This window comes from Phalacrocorax aristotelis, chromosome 7 (assembly GCF_949628215.1).
Source record: "Phalacrocorax aristotelis chromosome 7, bGulAri2.1, whole genome shotgun sequence".
NCBI lineage: Eukaryota > Metazoa > Chordata > Aves > Suliformes > Phalacrocoracidae > Phalacrocorax > Phalacrocorax aristotelis.
Window position 1 is genome coordinate 10,403,426 of NC_134282.1, and position 17,061 is coordinate 10,420,486.

General features: G+C 48.7%; 1 protein-coding gene across 1 annotated transcript; it reads left to right on the plus strand.

The window, feature by feature from the left end:
- The first annotated feature begins 6,293 nt into the window (after window positions 1–6,293).
- SIAH2 (siah E3 ubiquitin protein ligase 2) lies at window positions 6,294–16,666 on the plus strand. Its single transcript, XM_075098669.1, has 2 exons — window positions 6,294–6,748; window positions 15,179–16,666. The coding sequence occupies exons 1-2, from the start codon at window positions 6,380–6,382 to the stop codon at window positions 15,734–15,736; spliced, it is 927 nt and encodes a 308-aa protein (XP_074954770.1). The 5' UTR covers window positions 6,294–6,379; the 3' UTR covers window positions 15,737–16,666.
- Window positions 16,667–17,061: the final 395 nt, after the last annotated feature.

The window sequence follows — 17,061 nt, forward strand, 5'->3', positions numbered from 1 at the left end:
AGGTGCTAGCGGCACTGCCTGATGGCACGCATTTTCCAGGTGGTAGGATGCAGGTTCTTCTGCTTCCCACGACAGCTGGCAGACAAAGGAAAGAGGATGGCAATTTGCTTTCCTCCCATGCCAGGCAGAGATGTTAAAGAAATCAAGAGTGCAGTGGAAGTGAAATCAATATTGAGTGTTGACAATACTGTGTGCATCTAACTTATTTAATCCAGTGTGTGCAACTAATCTAGCTGTTTGCAATGAGTAAGGTTTCCTCCCAGCTCTCTGCAGCTGTGACTTCTGCAGCCGGGTCTCTCTCCTGCCTCAGTGACAGCTTGAGCACAGACCCAGCCAGGTTGGCTCACAGAGCTATCCTACATCTCGCGCACCAGCAGGGAAGCACAGCTCATACATGGGCACTGGTACAAAAGAAAGTCTCACGAGGTGCTCCTTTCTGTGAATTCAGTGATTTTACTGACCCTGAGTGTGGCCAAGTCCTGGCACCCTGTGGCAGCTTGGCGAGCGCGGGCAGGGCACGTTGCTCCTTGCTCACATTAACCACTTTCCACTTCCTTTTTTATAGACATCACCCCAAAAAGTCCTATTAGTCATACCAAAATGTGTGTTGCTAATGACAACTGTACTGACAACAATAAACCTTTCTGCAAGTGATCCAGAAATTTGGTTTAAATTATTTGCATTTAAAAAAAAAAAAAGCGGTCACAACCAGTCTGAGATTCACCCCAGCTGGGGCGAGGAGCCCACTGGTTAGCAAGATAATGTGGGGTCTGCACTTGTTGTCCCCCTTCTCCAATTTCTGCTCAGTTCAGAGCTCTCCTGAGTGTGTGGCATCCCCACTGCAGAGCTGTGGGTCAGACAAAGCGCTGCAGTCCCTGGGCACCCGCAGCCCCAGCGACACCATGACAGGCATGCCAATGCCACCTAGGCACGGGCACCATGCAGAAGAGCCTGGGGCAGGGCTGGGAGACCCCAAAACCTGGGGGGCATTGGCAAGGCAGCAGCCCTCAGCACCGGTCACGGAACTACCAGCACAAGCCGGAGCCAGAGGGTGCTGGCAGGTGACAGGCAGCCTGCCTGCAGGCAGGAGGGCACCCTGTGCCCCCTCCCCACCAGAACCTCCTGCCAGATTGGGGAGGCCACATTGCCCACCCAGCAGCACCCAGGGCTGCCTGTGGGGGCTGCGCCTTGGAGCTGGGGACAAGGGGGTAGAGAAGAGCCCACACTAAGGCAGGGGCCTTGCAACAAGACACTGCAAGTCAGCACTTACTTTAACTGGGGAATACCAGCATGCATTTATGCAAATAATGAATTAATAATGAATAAATGAAACTGTGCAGTAAATGCTAACAAGGCTCAGTCACCCAGCACAACACGGTATCTTGCGAGGCTATGTATTCCATATAATAGCTAAACAGGTTACTACGGAGATAAAAGGATGCAAGGACCAGCCTCCCAGGGCTGTCTTCCACTGCGAGGAGACAATGTCAGCCCTTCCTCTTGCTCCTGACAAGCCGTGGGGACAGCCAGCGCATCTGGCCCTGCCTGCACCAGCTCACACTCATGCTGCAGAGAGGGGCCCCAGGGCTGCCAGGTCTGTGCCAGCCCATTGCCCTGCTGTGACCGCATCAGCGACTCCAGCCGCCAGCGTGGGTGGGCGAATGGGGGCGTCAGGAGCAGGGTCTCCCATCCTTTTCAGCTGCACCATCACTCCCAGACCCCCCATCTCCTACCCCGACCCCTGCCCACCCATACCCCACTGCTCCCCGTCCTGCTCACAAAACTGGTTGCAGCAAATGCCTGTCTGACTGCTAAAGACAGAAAAAGGAAAAGAAACTGTGCTGCACCAGACTGCAGGAGCACACGCCCTCGCCGCCTCCCTCGGGCTTTCATTCTTCTGCCCCCACATCTTCAGGTCTTTTTATAACTTTCCTGCAGTGCAGGGCTAAATTTGAGCTGCTAATTTCTCTCAATGAGAACTAAGCCCTTGCTCATTTCTGCGAGGTAACATCACACTTATGGATGCTTTAAAAATAAGAAGCAATAATGACACAATCTGGCTATTAGTCAAACTTTTCTGAAAAACCCCCACAGCTCTGGCACCTCAGAAAGCTCTGTCCTTGTGACAGGGACAGCAGTTACAGATTTTCACTTCTAGTCTGGAAATTTCGTTGCAGAAGCCAAATAAACCTTGGAAGACCACACACATCCCACAGACACTCAGGGGTGCTGTCCTGCCCTGAAATACAGGAATATTTGGGGGGATCAGGGGCTACCCATCAAGGAATGCGAGCAACCAACCCAGACACACACAAATGACACTCAGGCCGTGTTTTGGCACCTTGCATGAGTCAATCACAAGAGGGAAATAAGTATCAGCCCTGGCAGCTTGTGGACAAGCTGCAGGTTTATACCTCCAAGGGAGTGGCACAAGAAGGAAGAAACAGCATCAGCTGCATGAAAAAGCTTTTGAGGCCACACATTACCGTCAGAGATAAACCCCTGTTAACTTTCCTGGCAGGCAGGGAAGGTGTCAGCTCTTCCCTGCGGGGATGTGCCAGCATCTGTAAGTCTCAGCTGGGCGCTGCTGCTCCCCTCCCAGCCACCCTTTCACTACCCTCTGCTTCCTGGCCACATAGCTTCAGAAAGTGGTGGAACGTCCTCACCCACGAGGTCCCTCTTCCGCACGGACCTGGTCGCCGATGGGTGATGGGCTCTGAAGATGCTGAGGAGACAAGCAGAGCTCATTTCTCTATTTACCACTGTTTTACCAATCATCTTTTTACTGCAGTTATTCCTATGGCACAGACACAGTAACCTACAGCTTTGCAGGGAGCCAGGCTATGGTTGTCTCCAGAGACCGGTGTCTTTGTTAGTGGGGGATCAATAACCAGGGAAGTCAGTGGCAGCCTCATACCTTCCTGGCACTTATTTGACCAGCTCAGAGTCTGACTTGTGCTTTCCCATTTATCCCAAGCACAAGAAATGGACTCTATTCAGAGTATATCTAAACCAGACACCAAGCTTCTAAAAAGTATTTTGTACATTATTTATTTAAGAGGAGTCTTTGGGGCTGCTAAAAAAAGTGGGATAGCCACATTCTGACATTTAAAAATAAATAATTATATATAGAGAGAGCTTAAATAAGGTATTTTTAAATTACCCTATATTATTGAAAGCACAGAAAAAAACACATTTTATTTGTATAAACATCCACACCATTCCAGTGTATTTGTGAAAAGGCTCTTTTTTTCCTCTTCCCTACACCACTGAATATATAATAAACCACAAACCAGGGAAGAGGTCTTCTCCAAGACTGCAGGACCACTCCAGCCTTGTTTTCATTCCAGGCCATGGGATCAGGGGGTAAAAGGTCTCAGCGCTCCAGGATGGAGACTAGAATCTCTGGCCTATTGATTTTGATTCTCTAATCTCAGAAGACACGTTCATATGCCTATGGCAAAGTTTCTCAACAGCTTTTACAACCCAAGTTCTCCATTTTGTTTTGATATAACCTATAGATAAAAAAGATAGAGGGAAATTTCTCAAAATCCTAGTAACTTGGTAACCTTTTTTAGTCCATATATTGTATGGCCATATAATTTCTAGGGAAAATTATACAAACATCTCAATTATACCATGTCTGAATCTATTAATCATTTTTTTCCCAGCAGTTTGTTATCAAGAGTTTGGCTTTCTGTTGTGAATGCAGTTTTAATTGGAACCGGTTCGGTAAGACATTGGTGAAGATTTTAAGCACAATTTTATTCCAAGATGCCAAAATACTGTCATTCTTTGAAAGTGATTTTTTTCTTTTAAACTACCCAGCATAACTCACAAATCTTTCCTTAGTGCCGCCTAACTTCTAGAGCTCGTGGAGAGACGGCTGACATAGGCTTCATTCAGTGCAGTGCTCCATTCCCATAAAAATTCAGCAAGAATTCAGGTGCTCGTTCCCATTTGTGCATTCCTGGTGAAAACTGTCCTGGTGAGGTCCACCCTATGATCTTGTCCATTCATACCTTGAAAAGTGCAAGGCCTTTTCATTACACCCCAATGCATGGTGCATTATTGAAGATTTCTCAAAATAGCAAAGGAAAACAACCTGTAAAACATTCTGTCAGGAGACCTGTTATCTAAAGGATTTTTTCTCAGTTCTTGGCCTGTGCCATCTCGCAAGGTTTGATGGAACTTTACAAACCTGAGAAAAAAAATCAGACTTCAGCTAATAAGACACCTTCTCTTTAATGAAAGCTGAGTACAGATAGTGCCTTAATTTAAAATTTTGCAAGGCCTGGAGTCACGAATGAGTCACACAGCTGCACACCCGAAAGGAACTTTGAAAACAATGCCACTTTAGTGAAGTGTTAAAAGTGCTCAGTGTGGGTACCTGGGAAGAAAGTACTGCTCGTTTAAGGCCTAAGACCCTCAGAGCCAAACTGCAAGGAGAACTCTTGGGAAAATAATATATGTGACAAAAATTTGCCCATTTTGCTGAAAGGGGAAATAACTTTGTGTGACGGAGCTTGCTTCTGGTCACCCTGACTGGATATGCTGCACAGGGGCACGGGGCAGGATTTTGTATGGAACAGGTCAGAATTGCATCCACGCACAGAGCGAGGAGAGCTGTGTGTCACGATCCACTGTTGGGCTGAACAGTTTGACAGAGGTTAAACCCCCCTTGCTTTTCCAACCAACCTCAGATGATTCTGGGAGGTTGGGGGCGGCTGGGCTTAACTTCTGATTAACTCCAATGTGTTATGGTGAGTAGGTTCCTTTTACATTCTCAGAAACAGAATTAAGACTCATAATGGAGTCAAGTGCCTAGTTGCTTTATTTTGCCAGAAATAGATACAGGAGAGAAAAGCAAAGAAAGAGGGAAAAAAAAGGTGAAAAAGGGAACGAGGGGGAGTATGGGAGAGAGTGGGACTGTTGCAATAGCTGTCACCACGGATCTGTGGCAGTCCGATGCATCTTCGAAGCCCGTGGAGGGGGAGATGTTCCACAACACCCACCCCACCGAGTCGTCTCTGCTGGTTTCCCCTTTTATAAGGTTGCTCTCTGGCATAGTCAGTAACTGTTCTGCACACCCCTGCCTCCCACTCTGCGGTGGGGCGAATGCCCAGTACTGTCGCTAGAAGGTGCTTGAAAGTTCTAGAGGGTCCGAGCCCCGCCCATATGTTGCCAGTCGGCCTTGGGCCCGGGCGTATGCGCGGAGGACGAGTACTCCGAGATAACGGGGCGCACATTCCTGCCGGGTCGGCCTTGGTGATTAAACTGTTCTGCTCAGCTGCCGTAGTGATCAGGCTTTGGTAGAGAAACTTGCCTGCCAACAATGTTGAGACAAGTTTCTAGTCCCTGACACTGTGACATCACAGGGGCCAGATGAATTCAGAACAATAAGCCTATATACAAATATGCCTATTTAACGATGACTCCACCACCTACAAGCAAACGCTCTTCTTTATTCCTCAATCTTGCTATAATAGGGAAGGGATGGTGGAAAATGTCTGTCCTAATACTTCACTGCCTTCAATTCCCCAGTGTTAATGAAACAGAAGGTGTTTAAAGTGCTTCATCTTTTCTCCCCAGACTTCTTTTACCCCAGGAATGAAAACAGACCAACATCTTTCCTTGTCTGGTCCCCACATGTAAAACCAGAACTAAGGAAGTATCTCGCTCTAGACATTTTAAACCAGCCTAAAATATCTTTTACTGTTCTTTTTCACAATTTTACTACTCCGACCCCATCGTAAGCATTGTGTCACCCTGCACGCAGCTCTCCTAACGCCCACTCGCGTTCGCAGGGGTCACCCCAGTTCGGTCCGGTCAGTCGCTACCCACGCGCGCTCGCGGGTGGAATTCTCCCCGGCGGCGACCCACGGAGGGACATGTCATGTGCAACCCCCGGGGCGGGGGGGTGGAGATGCCGCCCCACGCACCTTCTCCACCACCCTCGCAGGGCACCCCACGCTCCGGCAGCGCCCGGACCGGTCACGCCCCGCCGGCACCTTCCTTTGGCTAGAAGGGTTTGGGATGATACGTGCTTAATTACTGCCGACAGCGGTACGTGTTTAATTACCGCGGACAGCTCCGTTTCCCCGGGCAACCCTCCCCCCCGCCGCCGCCGCCGCCGCCGCTGCCGCCGCGCATCCCGCCCCGCCGGGCGGCCCCGCGGAGCATCCCCACGGAGCGCCCCCGCCCCACGGAGCATCCCCGCCGCTCCCGCCGCTCGGCGGAGGCCCCGCCCGCCGGAGCATGCCGGGACCGGGGCGGAGGCCGCGCGCAGCCGTCGCTTGCGTCAGCGCCGCCACCTCCCTCCGTCCGTCCGTCCCTCCCTCCTCCGGCGGCCCGATGGTGGTGGCGGCGGCGCGGCGCGATGAGCCGCCCGTCCTCCGCCGGCCCCGGCGCTAGCAAGCCCTGCGGCAAGCAGCAGCACGCCCCGTCGCCCGCCGTGTCCGCCGCCGTCCTCCCCGGCCCCGGCGGGGCGTCTCCGCCGCCGCCTCCCCCTCCTCCTCCTCCTCCCCCGCCGCAGCAGCAGCATCACGAACTGACCTCGCTCTTCGAGTGCCCCGTCTGCTTCGACTATGTGCTGCCGCCCATCCTGCAGTGTCAGGCCGGGCATCTGGTCTGCAACCAATGCAGGCAGAAGCTGAGCCTCTGCCCCACCTGCCGGGGCTCGCTCACCCCCAGCATCAGGAACCTGGCCATGGAGAAGGTGGCCTCGGCCGTGCTCTTTCCCTGCAAGGTAAGGGGGTTGGCAGGACGATGCCCCCCATCCCCCTGCCCTCTATCTTAAGGCTTTCCCCCCAAGATCCTTTCCCTCTAAGAAGGGGGAGGGGAGGGAGGGGGGCAGCGCGATGCTGAAAAGAAGGGAGAGAAACTTTTTTTCTGGGTGGAAAACTTTGGGTGTTGGTGGCTAGCAGTTATGTCCCCTCTGTAAGAAGCACAGTGGAAAAGCTTACCCATTTGGGTGTTTCCATATAAACAGGGCCTTGAAGCGTGGGGTGTTTTTTTTTTTTTAACAGCAAAGAACAGTGTGATCCTCTTTCAGCCCAAAAACCCAAATAATCTTTCACTTCCAAAACCCTGTGAACCAGCTGGGGTAGGTACAGGGTCGTGTTTGGCCACGTCTGTGCTGGCTTCAGATTTGCACACTGAGCAGGCTGAGGAGGGGAGAACAGACTGATGCAGAATTTCCCAATGGGCTTACGTCTCATCTTCATTGCTAGCTTGATACAGAAACATTGCAGCTTACGGGAGGACTTCAAAGAGCCTTCTAAGGTTCATCCAGCATAAGCAATAGCAAGTTCACTTGGCAGTTTGTAGAAGGTGATGATTTCTCGGCATTTACAAAAATGCCCACGCTGAAGATACCCTAGGACTCTCCGCCTGCAACAGCACATGGGACTCATCTAGAGCCACTGTAGATAGCAAAGCCGTAGCTCTGCAAAGTCTTCATTTTCTGCTGGTCCCTGTCCCCTTCCTCCTGTTATTTCTCCCCCATCATAAATACAGAACAGAAAAGGAGGCACTTGCTGGCCTCCATTAGCCCATTTTCATGGTTCTGCGGGTTTCTGAAGTAAAATAAGACGATGGGAGTGCCACCAGGCTTTAAAAACAAAACTTCTAATGATCTAATTCACTGAAAATCCTGCTCTAAATTTTGTCCTACTATTTGGCATAAGCAGTAGATAGACCTCCCCCCCTGCAGTTAACTTAACTTATGCTGATGCTCGGTCTTCAAAAAGTGTTTTATGGAGGTAGCAGAAATGCTGTTTGTGTCTCTCTCATCAGCTCTCTGCAGCCCTCCTTTGGAAGGGCAGGGGCTGGTGAGCTGTCAGGTCAGTAATTACATCTGTATTACTCTTTTCTTCAAGTCTGTTGTCTCAACACTATTTCAAGTATCCAGATTAAACATTTAAATAAAATTTTTTAAAGTGAGTTTTCTATTTAAAAGAACTGGGTGGACTGCTCTAAAGTGCATATCCTTCCTCATAGACATTTACCAGGATGGCAGACAGGTACACGCAGGCAATGCTGAGCAGGTTCTTTTCATGCCTTCCTGGATCCCCTCGATGCTCATACCTCCATAATATCAAAAGCACTTAAAAACCGCAGGCTGAAGTGATGGAGGGACAGATGCAGGAACTGCTGGAGCTGTTGCTGATGTGGAATATGAGAAGAAAGTTTTAAAATACAGAGCTGTCTGTGGCGGGGTGGAGAGCTGTGGTCAGGCTGGCAGCGGGACCGATGAAGCTGGAGCAGGCACTGCCAGTCTCTGGTGGCACATGGCAAGCTTTCCAGTAAAAGCTGGGAGCAGGCAGCGTGTGGCGAGCTTTCCAGTACGAGCTGCAAGCAGGCACTCACTACCTTGGCCTGGAAGAGCCAGACCCTAGCAGCCGCTTTCCCTGCCCAGCCTGCAGGAGCACAAGGATGAGCAAGGAGTAACGGCACCTCCAGAGCAAATCGTCCATGTGGACTCCTGTGGCACGGTGCAGCTGGTGGCCAGAGCCCCGTCTGCCTCGGGGCTGGCTGGGTCACAGGATGGGACAGCTATTGGTGTCTCGCAGAGCTTTTGATAGCGTGGGGCTGTTTCACCACTCACCCTTGAATGGGAATTAACCTCACAGTGGCAACAACAGATGGAGCGTGGTGGCGAGACGCAGGTCCTCTTTGCTAAGCACAGCAACAAGTGCAGTGAGCCACATGCCCAGCTGTGACCCAGTCTGAGCCCAAGGGAATACAAACAGCCAGTGTGGGTTTTTTCACTGAAATGCTGGCCTAGTTCTCATTTTTTAAAGTGTCTCATCAGTCTCATCTGTGACAGCTGGTATTCCCTGCTTGTCCTAAATGAAACAGATGCATCCAGGCTGGAGCGGCTCCCTGGACCAGAGTCCTCACAGCCCTTCGTTGCGCTGAGGTGCAGCTCTGCTGCCCGCAGCATGCCAGTCTGTCCAGCAGCTGAACAGCCAGACAGGATTCCTGCCTGCTCGTCCCCATGCATTGCAGGTAAACAGAGCATGGGAGAAGGAAGAAAAAGCCTACAGACTCTTTCCTGTAAAGGGGAGAAGTTATTACATTCCTGACTTTACCTGTCAGACATTACTTTACTCACTCGGTAACAAAAAGGTTTCTTAAGCCCTTAATTGATGGGATTGGCTTCTTCACCCCTTGAGGTTTGCTTTCTCTGTGGGTGGAGGAATAAGCACCAACAAAGAGAAGTATGTCTAAGAACACCCCTCATTTCATGCTCCCCATGAGAACTGACTAGAGATCCCTGCATAGCTCAGGCAAGTTCTGGTTCAGGTGTATCAGCTATAAAGACTTCTCCAGTTGGGCATTCGCTAAATATAAATAATAAGGCAGCTAGCACATGTCAACCAGTTAAGAAAACAGCATTTCCAAAAATTCCTCCAAGTGCTACTCCTGTGGTTGATGTCATGCTCTTCAAAGCAGTGACTTGGAGAAGGAGGGGTGCTGGTGAGGTTTGCAATTGTTGAAGCAAGTGCTGGGGATCGGGCAACTCAAGGTCTTGGTTATGGGACCGGGAGAGTTTTGGCTCTGACCCTGTGGTGTTCTGGTGGTCTCTGCAGTAACCCAAGGTGAAGGTCTGTGCTGGTCAGCATGTCAGAGGCTGCGGCTGCGGCAGGCAGGAGGCCAGGGACTGGGCTTGTGCTGGCTCGGGCCTTGGTTTGGTTTCTTAGTACAGCACCTCCAAGCCAGTTCAGAGCTGGGAGAGCTGGAGAGGGACTGAACCAGCTGTGGTTGGTGTGCTGCATCTCGCAGCTGCCCGGTGAGATCCTAATGCAGGCAGGAGCCCTAGGCCACGGCACGTGGGAGGGGACAGCTCGGGCAGTGTAGGGGGTGGCAGCTGCCCCTGGCCCCAGCTGCATGCGGGGCGGCGCTGCCGGCAGGATGTCGAGTTCCCCTGCGCCACGCTGCTGTGGTCACACGTGCACCTGCAAGTCGCCTAGATCAGACCCACGGACCTGAAAACATGACACTCGCAGAGCCCCACGTCCCAGACCATGCTGTGGTATGGCCTGCGCGGAAGCGCGCGTCCTCCCTGCGCACCAGCATCTGCTCATGAGCTCTCCGCCCCCCGCTCGCCAGGCACACCACCCTTGCGGAGGCAGAGGTGTAAATAAGTTTCTGCTCCTCTTCCCTCGCACACCCTCTCCTTTATGTGGTTTTTTTCTGCCGTGAGCAATTCCTGCTCTGCTGCTTTCACTGCTCCCAAGAGCTGCAAAGTGAAATTAGCATGCATTAATGTTTTTCACTCTTACTTCTTGGGCCCAGAAAAAGCAACAAACCATCAGGGCTGTAATTCTCAGTCAGCGCTTACGTAGGTCGCAGGCAGCTAGCAGGGAGGTGCCCCACTGTGCCCCTTGTTGGCGGGTGCCCACCGGGTGCTGCAGCAGCGCCAGGGGCTTCAGCAAGGACCACCCCGCTCTGCAGCCAGCACACCATGCACCAGGGCCTGGCCTTGGTCTGATTCACCTGTAGTTTTTACCGCATTAGGGGAACACAGAGCTCCAGAAAACGTGAAGCAACAAATAGAGATGGTGGTCTGTCTGGAGGAGGTCCCTGCACTTCTAGAGATAACAGTGAATGGTATTTGAAATAAATAGGACTGAGACATGACAGAGCCAACAGAAAATGGGGATTTGGTGTTGCCCATGGCTATAGGTGCTTTGAGGGTTGTTCTTAAAATGCTTTAAGAAAGATTTACAGTTATTGCATCTCTGCACTTTACAGGGATCCTGGAAAAAAATCTATAGGAGGATTTAAATCTTGAAGTCACAGTAAAGTTACTGAAAATATAAAGTGCCTTTTAGTGCTCTAAGCAATCTGCAGAAGATAAAATGCACATCATAAATACACTTAAACCCCTAATTAATGAATGCCAAAGGAATTAGTTATTTTCTTTCATCTTTTAAGCAAGTGCAAGTGGAAAATAATATAAAGGTGCTATCTAGTTATGAAGTTGACTTAATTGGGATATAGGTCCTTCCATAACTTTGGGGTTTTTGCCCAATACTGGCTATGACAGAAAATAAATCTTGTGAATTTGAAGCTGCATGAAGAGACAGCAGAATCCATTTTCACGGCAGTGTGTGAGATACACTGTGATCGTTGGCTGCTGAACTTGGAACTGTGACCTGGCTAACTGAGCACTGGAGGGTGCGAGAGGCATTTCTCTATTTTTAACCACTTCATTCAAAGTCTATGGGAAAGCAAGTAGAGTTGTAAGTGTTCTCTGTTGTCATCGGCAGAACTGCAGTCCTCATGTAACCACGAGCGTTAGTTGACATCTGTGCCCTGCCATGTTTTGCTAGCCTTTTGTGGTGGGACTTGACAAACAAAGATGCTCACCCTTGAGTGATCCTGGCATGGCCATGGAAATGACGTGGGACCAGCACTCCTCGTCTGCCCTGTATAGAACTTCCTGCTTGCATTTCAGTTTACAGTAGACCTTACCTCCAACATACACAGGCAAAAACTAGCCTGGCCTTAAGGAAAGAATATCCAATAGCAAACTCAGGGTTTGTTTACACACTGATAGCATCTGGGTTGGGCAGCTATGTGGATGGCATTTAGCAATGTATAATAGAAAAAAAAACCCAAACAAACCAACAAACCCCAAAACCTTCTGCATAGGTAGACCAGTGAATTCTCAGCACTGTGATTAATTCAGCCTAACAATAAGTTTTACTTATAATGAAGGAAATTACTTTTCTAGTTATTATATACATTAAAACTAAGTACATGGGCTTGATTTTTCAGGGGATTAAAACCCCATTCTTGCAAGCTTTCCTAGGAGTGCTGCTGCTCTGCATCTTGGAAGCTAGGACAGATACCTCGCATGAAGAGTCTTCCAAGATCCCTTACCATAGCCATCTCTAATTGGAGATACTGCCATGTTTTGGAGTTTTCAGGTGCTTCTAGCCCTTTTGAAGAAAAGTAAATCCAGTAAATTCATTGTACTGTACTCTTACACTTTGCCTTGCAGAAAAAGATCACGAGTCTTTCTGCACCTCACAACCAACACTTTGAATTTAAAAAGTGGAAGGCATAGTGAGACTGTATATAAAATGAGAAGTCTTAAACAATACCAGACTAAGCACTTCCTTTCATTTTCTTTAGACAGGTGGTAAGAGGTAGGCAGAACTGCTCCATGTCCTTAGACCACTGCTGCTCACCGTCAGTTCAGGGGAAAACATGACAGGTTTCCCATGTAAACAAACAACTTGCAAACAGAAATTGCACATTCATGTTATTATTGTATACAAGCTTACTCCTGTATATTGTCCAATGGTGCCTCTACAGTCGCTTCAGAGCTTTTCTTTATTTTTTTTTTAAATGCAGTTTTGAAGATTTTAAGCAAATACACTAAACCTAAATAAGGTCACACTTCCTATTTCCAAGACATAGTAGACTCTAATAAAGTGGTGGGGTTTTCTTCTGGTAAAAATGCATGTTAATTTTGTTTTTAACTGAACAGACATCCCTTACACATAGGGGTCTGCTTACATCACCCCACCTGCACGTGTGCATAGAGCCCGCATGCTCCATATGAAATGACACAATGCTCTCTGGTCCTTTCCCAGGTGAGCCACAACAGCAGACCCAGCACTGCTGCCAGAGTAGAGTTTATAAATGCATTCTGCTGGGCAGCTAGCTGTGGCCTGAGCCTGTTTCCTCACTGGCGTGAGGCTCTGGAAGGCACAGAGGCTTGCCATTTTCTGAGCTGGACCTCGCTGTGCGTCCTTGGGGGAGCTCCCTAGGGTCACTGCTAGGCTGGGCTGAGCATCTGTACCCAAGCTGGAATGAAGCCTTCGGAAGGCTGGAGGGATCTTAGAAGCAGGGACAGATATTTTACAAAGCACTGGAGGAGGGAGAAGCACGAGGAGGTCTCAATCCTCGATGGGTCCCTGAACACTGCTGGCACACATACAGGAGCAGGCAAGCCTTTTCTTTCCAGAAGCATTATTTGTATCTCAGGCTACTTGTATACTAGAGGGAGAGTGCTGGCTAGAGCAGGAGGGATTTGGAGTTGGCAGTCTATTGGCAGCTCAGCTGCTGATTTCCCATGCGGCTTCAGACAAGTTACTTTAATCCCATGTCCCTGCCTGCCTTCATTTACAGGGTTGATAATACTGGCGTGCCTCTGCTAAGCACTTTCAAACTTAACTGATGTTTTCCGAATGCTTTAAGACACTCAGAAAGCTATTCTGTCAAAGTGAAGTTCAGAGCAGCACACGCAGAGTGACATACGTGGAAAAACATGGCATGCTAAGTCATGTATATGGTGATGATCTCTGAGCTGACTGTTTCCTCCTAGGAAAGCGAATACAGTGCTAAACAAATGACTGTGAAAACAAGTACATAATACTTTCTAGCACGGAATACTAGAAATGATGAGAAGGGCAATGAAAAAAGCAGAAAACAGTCACATCAGCCCAGGCATTAGTGTCACACCTGCACCATTAACACTGTGCGCAGCCCTGGCTCCCTGTCTCAAGGTGGACACAGCAGAAGCAGAAAAGGTGCACAGGCCAAGTAGCTCAAAGGTATTGTATAACCCGTACGCAGGGAGAGACGAAGCAGGCCTTTGAGCAGTGTGATAAAGATCAATGACATTTGCCAAGCAGCATGAAGACAGCAAGTCAGTTTTTGCTGTTCACAGTTTGCCATCGTTGGTAGGGATCCTCACCAAATGAAACCCACAGTGATGGGTTGGGAGCACAGAAAAGCAGGTACTTCTCACAGCGAAGGGCAAAGCCACCGCTATTTGTGTATCTTGTTTTTACGCTCTCACGTCTATAGTCACCAGTGGTTGCTTTCACACAGACGTCTGGTTTTGCCAACCAGCAGCTTGTATATCCTTACTAATTTTGTTAATGAAGTTATACTCGGAGCAGCTCTTCAACACACCGCATGATGGAAGTGTTAATGGGAGTATGAATGTGGGGAAAACCAGCAGGCCAGTGGGGCTGGAAGCATAATACGTACCTGGGTCACTGCATTACATGGCAGGGCAGCAGGCATGATGGGGCTTCTGCCTTTGGCAGGAGGATGCCTTGTTGCACTGCAGCACCCTGCAATAAAGCCATTAGCAGAGGATTAAGCAGCAGGGGCAGACAGAGTAAGTGAAGGCTCACGTTAACTCTTTATGGCTTATAATACAAGCTCTTCCAGAAGCACAACGTCAAGTTTCTGTCCCAGTATTCCTACTGCATGGCCATTTAACCCTTTGAGATGAAACTTCTTGCACACATATCAGCCCAGAAATAATCATTTATACCTTGGTTATACTTGTCCTCAAGGAAGTGTCATAGTGTCCATAAGCAACCATGCACGGATGTTGTAACCTGCGGGATAGTGTTAGTGGTGCTGGTATCGCTACAGATACCTACAGGCTGGGGGAGCTGTGCGCTTGGGGAGAATAGGAAAGACTTTTTTTCTCTCTGTGGAGGTAGCATGAAAGCAATATGGTCAGTGTGGACAACTAAGCTGACTAGAAAAAGGAAAAGTGTCCCTGGTTGTTTAAAGCAAATTAACCCTCTAATGTGCCCAACAACATTAAGAGAAGTTAGATGGTACTTACTTGTGCACTAGCTTTATGCTCAGTGAAAAATTGTCCTCTCTCTTTCCACTTCTCACAACTGCAATGCTGAAACTGTTCCAGTGTCTAAAAAAGGCTGTGGGGAATCTGCATTTAAATTTAATGGAAGTGCTTTTGCTCTGTGATGGTAATAAGGTACATCTATTAAAAATACTTCACTCTGGAAGCTGTTTGCTGAAACTAGAATCCTTTGTTCTTTTTAAAGAAAAGAAAAATGCAAACCAGGACCACTTCAGCTGATCTGGACCGATTAGATCTAACTACAACAGCAAATCTAACTACAACTCAGCCTTACAAACCATTTTATCTGAGTGCTTGCATTAGAAAAAAAAATAACCACAAAAGACAAGAAGAATCCTATTTAAGTAGAAACAAAAATAAGTAGATCTCAGCTCTGAATCCAGGGCTAAATAGAAGTATCTGATGTAAAATCTGCAGTGAGAACAAGAGTTTTGGTTGATCACCAGTGTTCTCAGTTGACAGGTGGGAGCAGCGAACACTAGTGCTGGTGCCTTTCCTGACGGCTTGTATTTGGTCTTTTTCCAGTACGCCACAACAGGCTGCTCTCTGACACTCCATCACACAGAAAAGCCAGAACACGAACACATCTGTGAGTATCGTCCCTACTCCTGCCCATGCCCTGGTGCCTCCTGTAAATGGCAGGGATCCTTGGAAGCCGTGATGTCCCACCTCATGCATGCCCACAAAAGCATTACCACCCTTCAGGGAGAGGACATCGTTTTTCTTGCCACAGACATTAACCTTCCGGGAGCAGTTGACTGGGTGATGATGCAGTCATGCTTTGGTCACCACTTCATGCTGGTGCTGGAGAAACAGGAGAAATATGAAGGTCACCAGCAGTTTTTTGCCATCGTGCTGCTCATCGGCACCCGAAAGCAGGCAGAGAACTTTGCGTACAGACTGGAGCTGAACGGCAACCGCCGCCGGCTGACCTGGGAGGCAACGCCACGCTCCATCCACGACGGGGTGGCTGCGGCCATTCTGAACAGCGACTGCCTAGTTTTCGATACGGCTGTAGCACACCTCTTTGCTGATAACGGAAACCTCGGCATTAACGTGACTATTTCTACATGTTGTCCGTGATATATTTGCATAGCTAGTGAAACCTAGGCTGTCTGGACATAGTGCTTTACATTCACTAAGGGTTTTCTTTTTGTTCTGGTTTTGTTTGGTTTTTTTAAAATGATATTCAACTATGTCATCGGGTATGCTAAGGTTCCTAACTAGCCAACATTTTTAACTTTGGAGAGAAGAGGAACAAGAGTGTCCTGTAAGTAATACGAGTGGGAAAAGGTCTTTTTAAATTCTTGGGTGCCTTAGGAAGATTCCACACACAGAGTCACCTTTTTTAATTTAACTATATTTTATTTAAAGAGTGCTTCCATTAGACATGTGGCTTAAGAGACTTGAAGGACTGCATTCCTATTTGGAGCGGACCTAAAAGCCCTTTCAGGAGGAACACAGACTTGCTCTCTCACTGGTGAGCTTTAATAAGAGTTTTTAGTAGGTGGGAAAGGAAAGAAATCCAAGCAACCTCTCACAAGAGAAGTTGTTGTGACTCAAAGGGGAACAATAGGTACTTCAGTCTTGATACTCCATTTCCTGCTACCTTATTAAAAAGGGATGGGCATTGGATCATTTGCTGTGCTTTTAAAAGAAAACAGGGGAGGAGGGGCTGGGGTAAAGCATGACAGGTTTCACAGAGCGTGGGAATTGCCAGCTCCTGTCTGTTTTAGGGGCACCAGTGAGCCCAGCACACGGCACAGCCACTCACAGCTGGGTACAGATGAAAGCAGGAGGCACACATCTAATGTATCTCAAACAGCTAGAGCCTATAATATAAAAATATACTTAAGCTGTCCTTAAGCATCCTTGGAGATATATTTGACTATTGATTATTGTAAAAAACTAATAATATAGCAAAAGCTTTATGGCCAGTGTCATGTCATTTGCTATTTAAGTTTTGTTGCCATATTTACTTTTATTTTGTAATAAATATTTTGCTAAAACTACGCTGCATAGCATGCTGTGCTAACATGTGTGTGTGTGTGGCAGCAGCTGTTGCTTCCTGGTTACTTTGCATGCTCTGCCTTGCTGGATCTGCTGGGCTTTCCCTGGCACAGGCTAGCTCACCCAGGCGAGCTCAGGGGGTGCTCGCCCCCACCGCCGCCTCCCAGCCCTGCTGCCGGAGAGGGCCACTTTGCAGCACAAGCAGGAGAACCAGGTGGGGATTTCAGTCCCAGGGGCAACAGTGACAGCCTGAGTCATGCAAACTGAAATCACGGTCTGTCACCGAAGCTGAATCTGCCTATAGCTCCCCCTCTGTGACCAGAACCTTCTGTCTGAATCACTCAAGAAAAATACTAGCTCCACATATGGCTTTGCTGAATATTAAGATGTTTGCCATT

What these genes read in the sequence shown, in the direction of transcription:
- SIAH2 (XM_075098669.1), top strand. Translation starts at nt 6,380, where the DNA reads ATGAGCCGCCCGTCCTCCGCCGGCCCCGGCGCTAGCAAGCCCTGCGGC. An exon ending in CCGTGCTCTTTCCCTGCAAG is followed by an intron (nt 6,749 to 15,178) that starts GTAAGGGGGTTG and finishes GTCTTTTTCCAG; the next exon opens with TACGCCACAACAGGCTGCTC.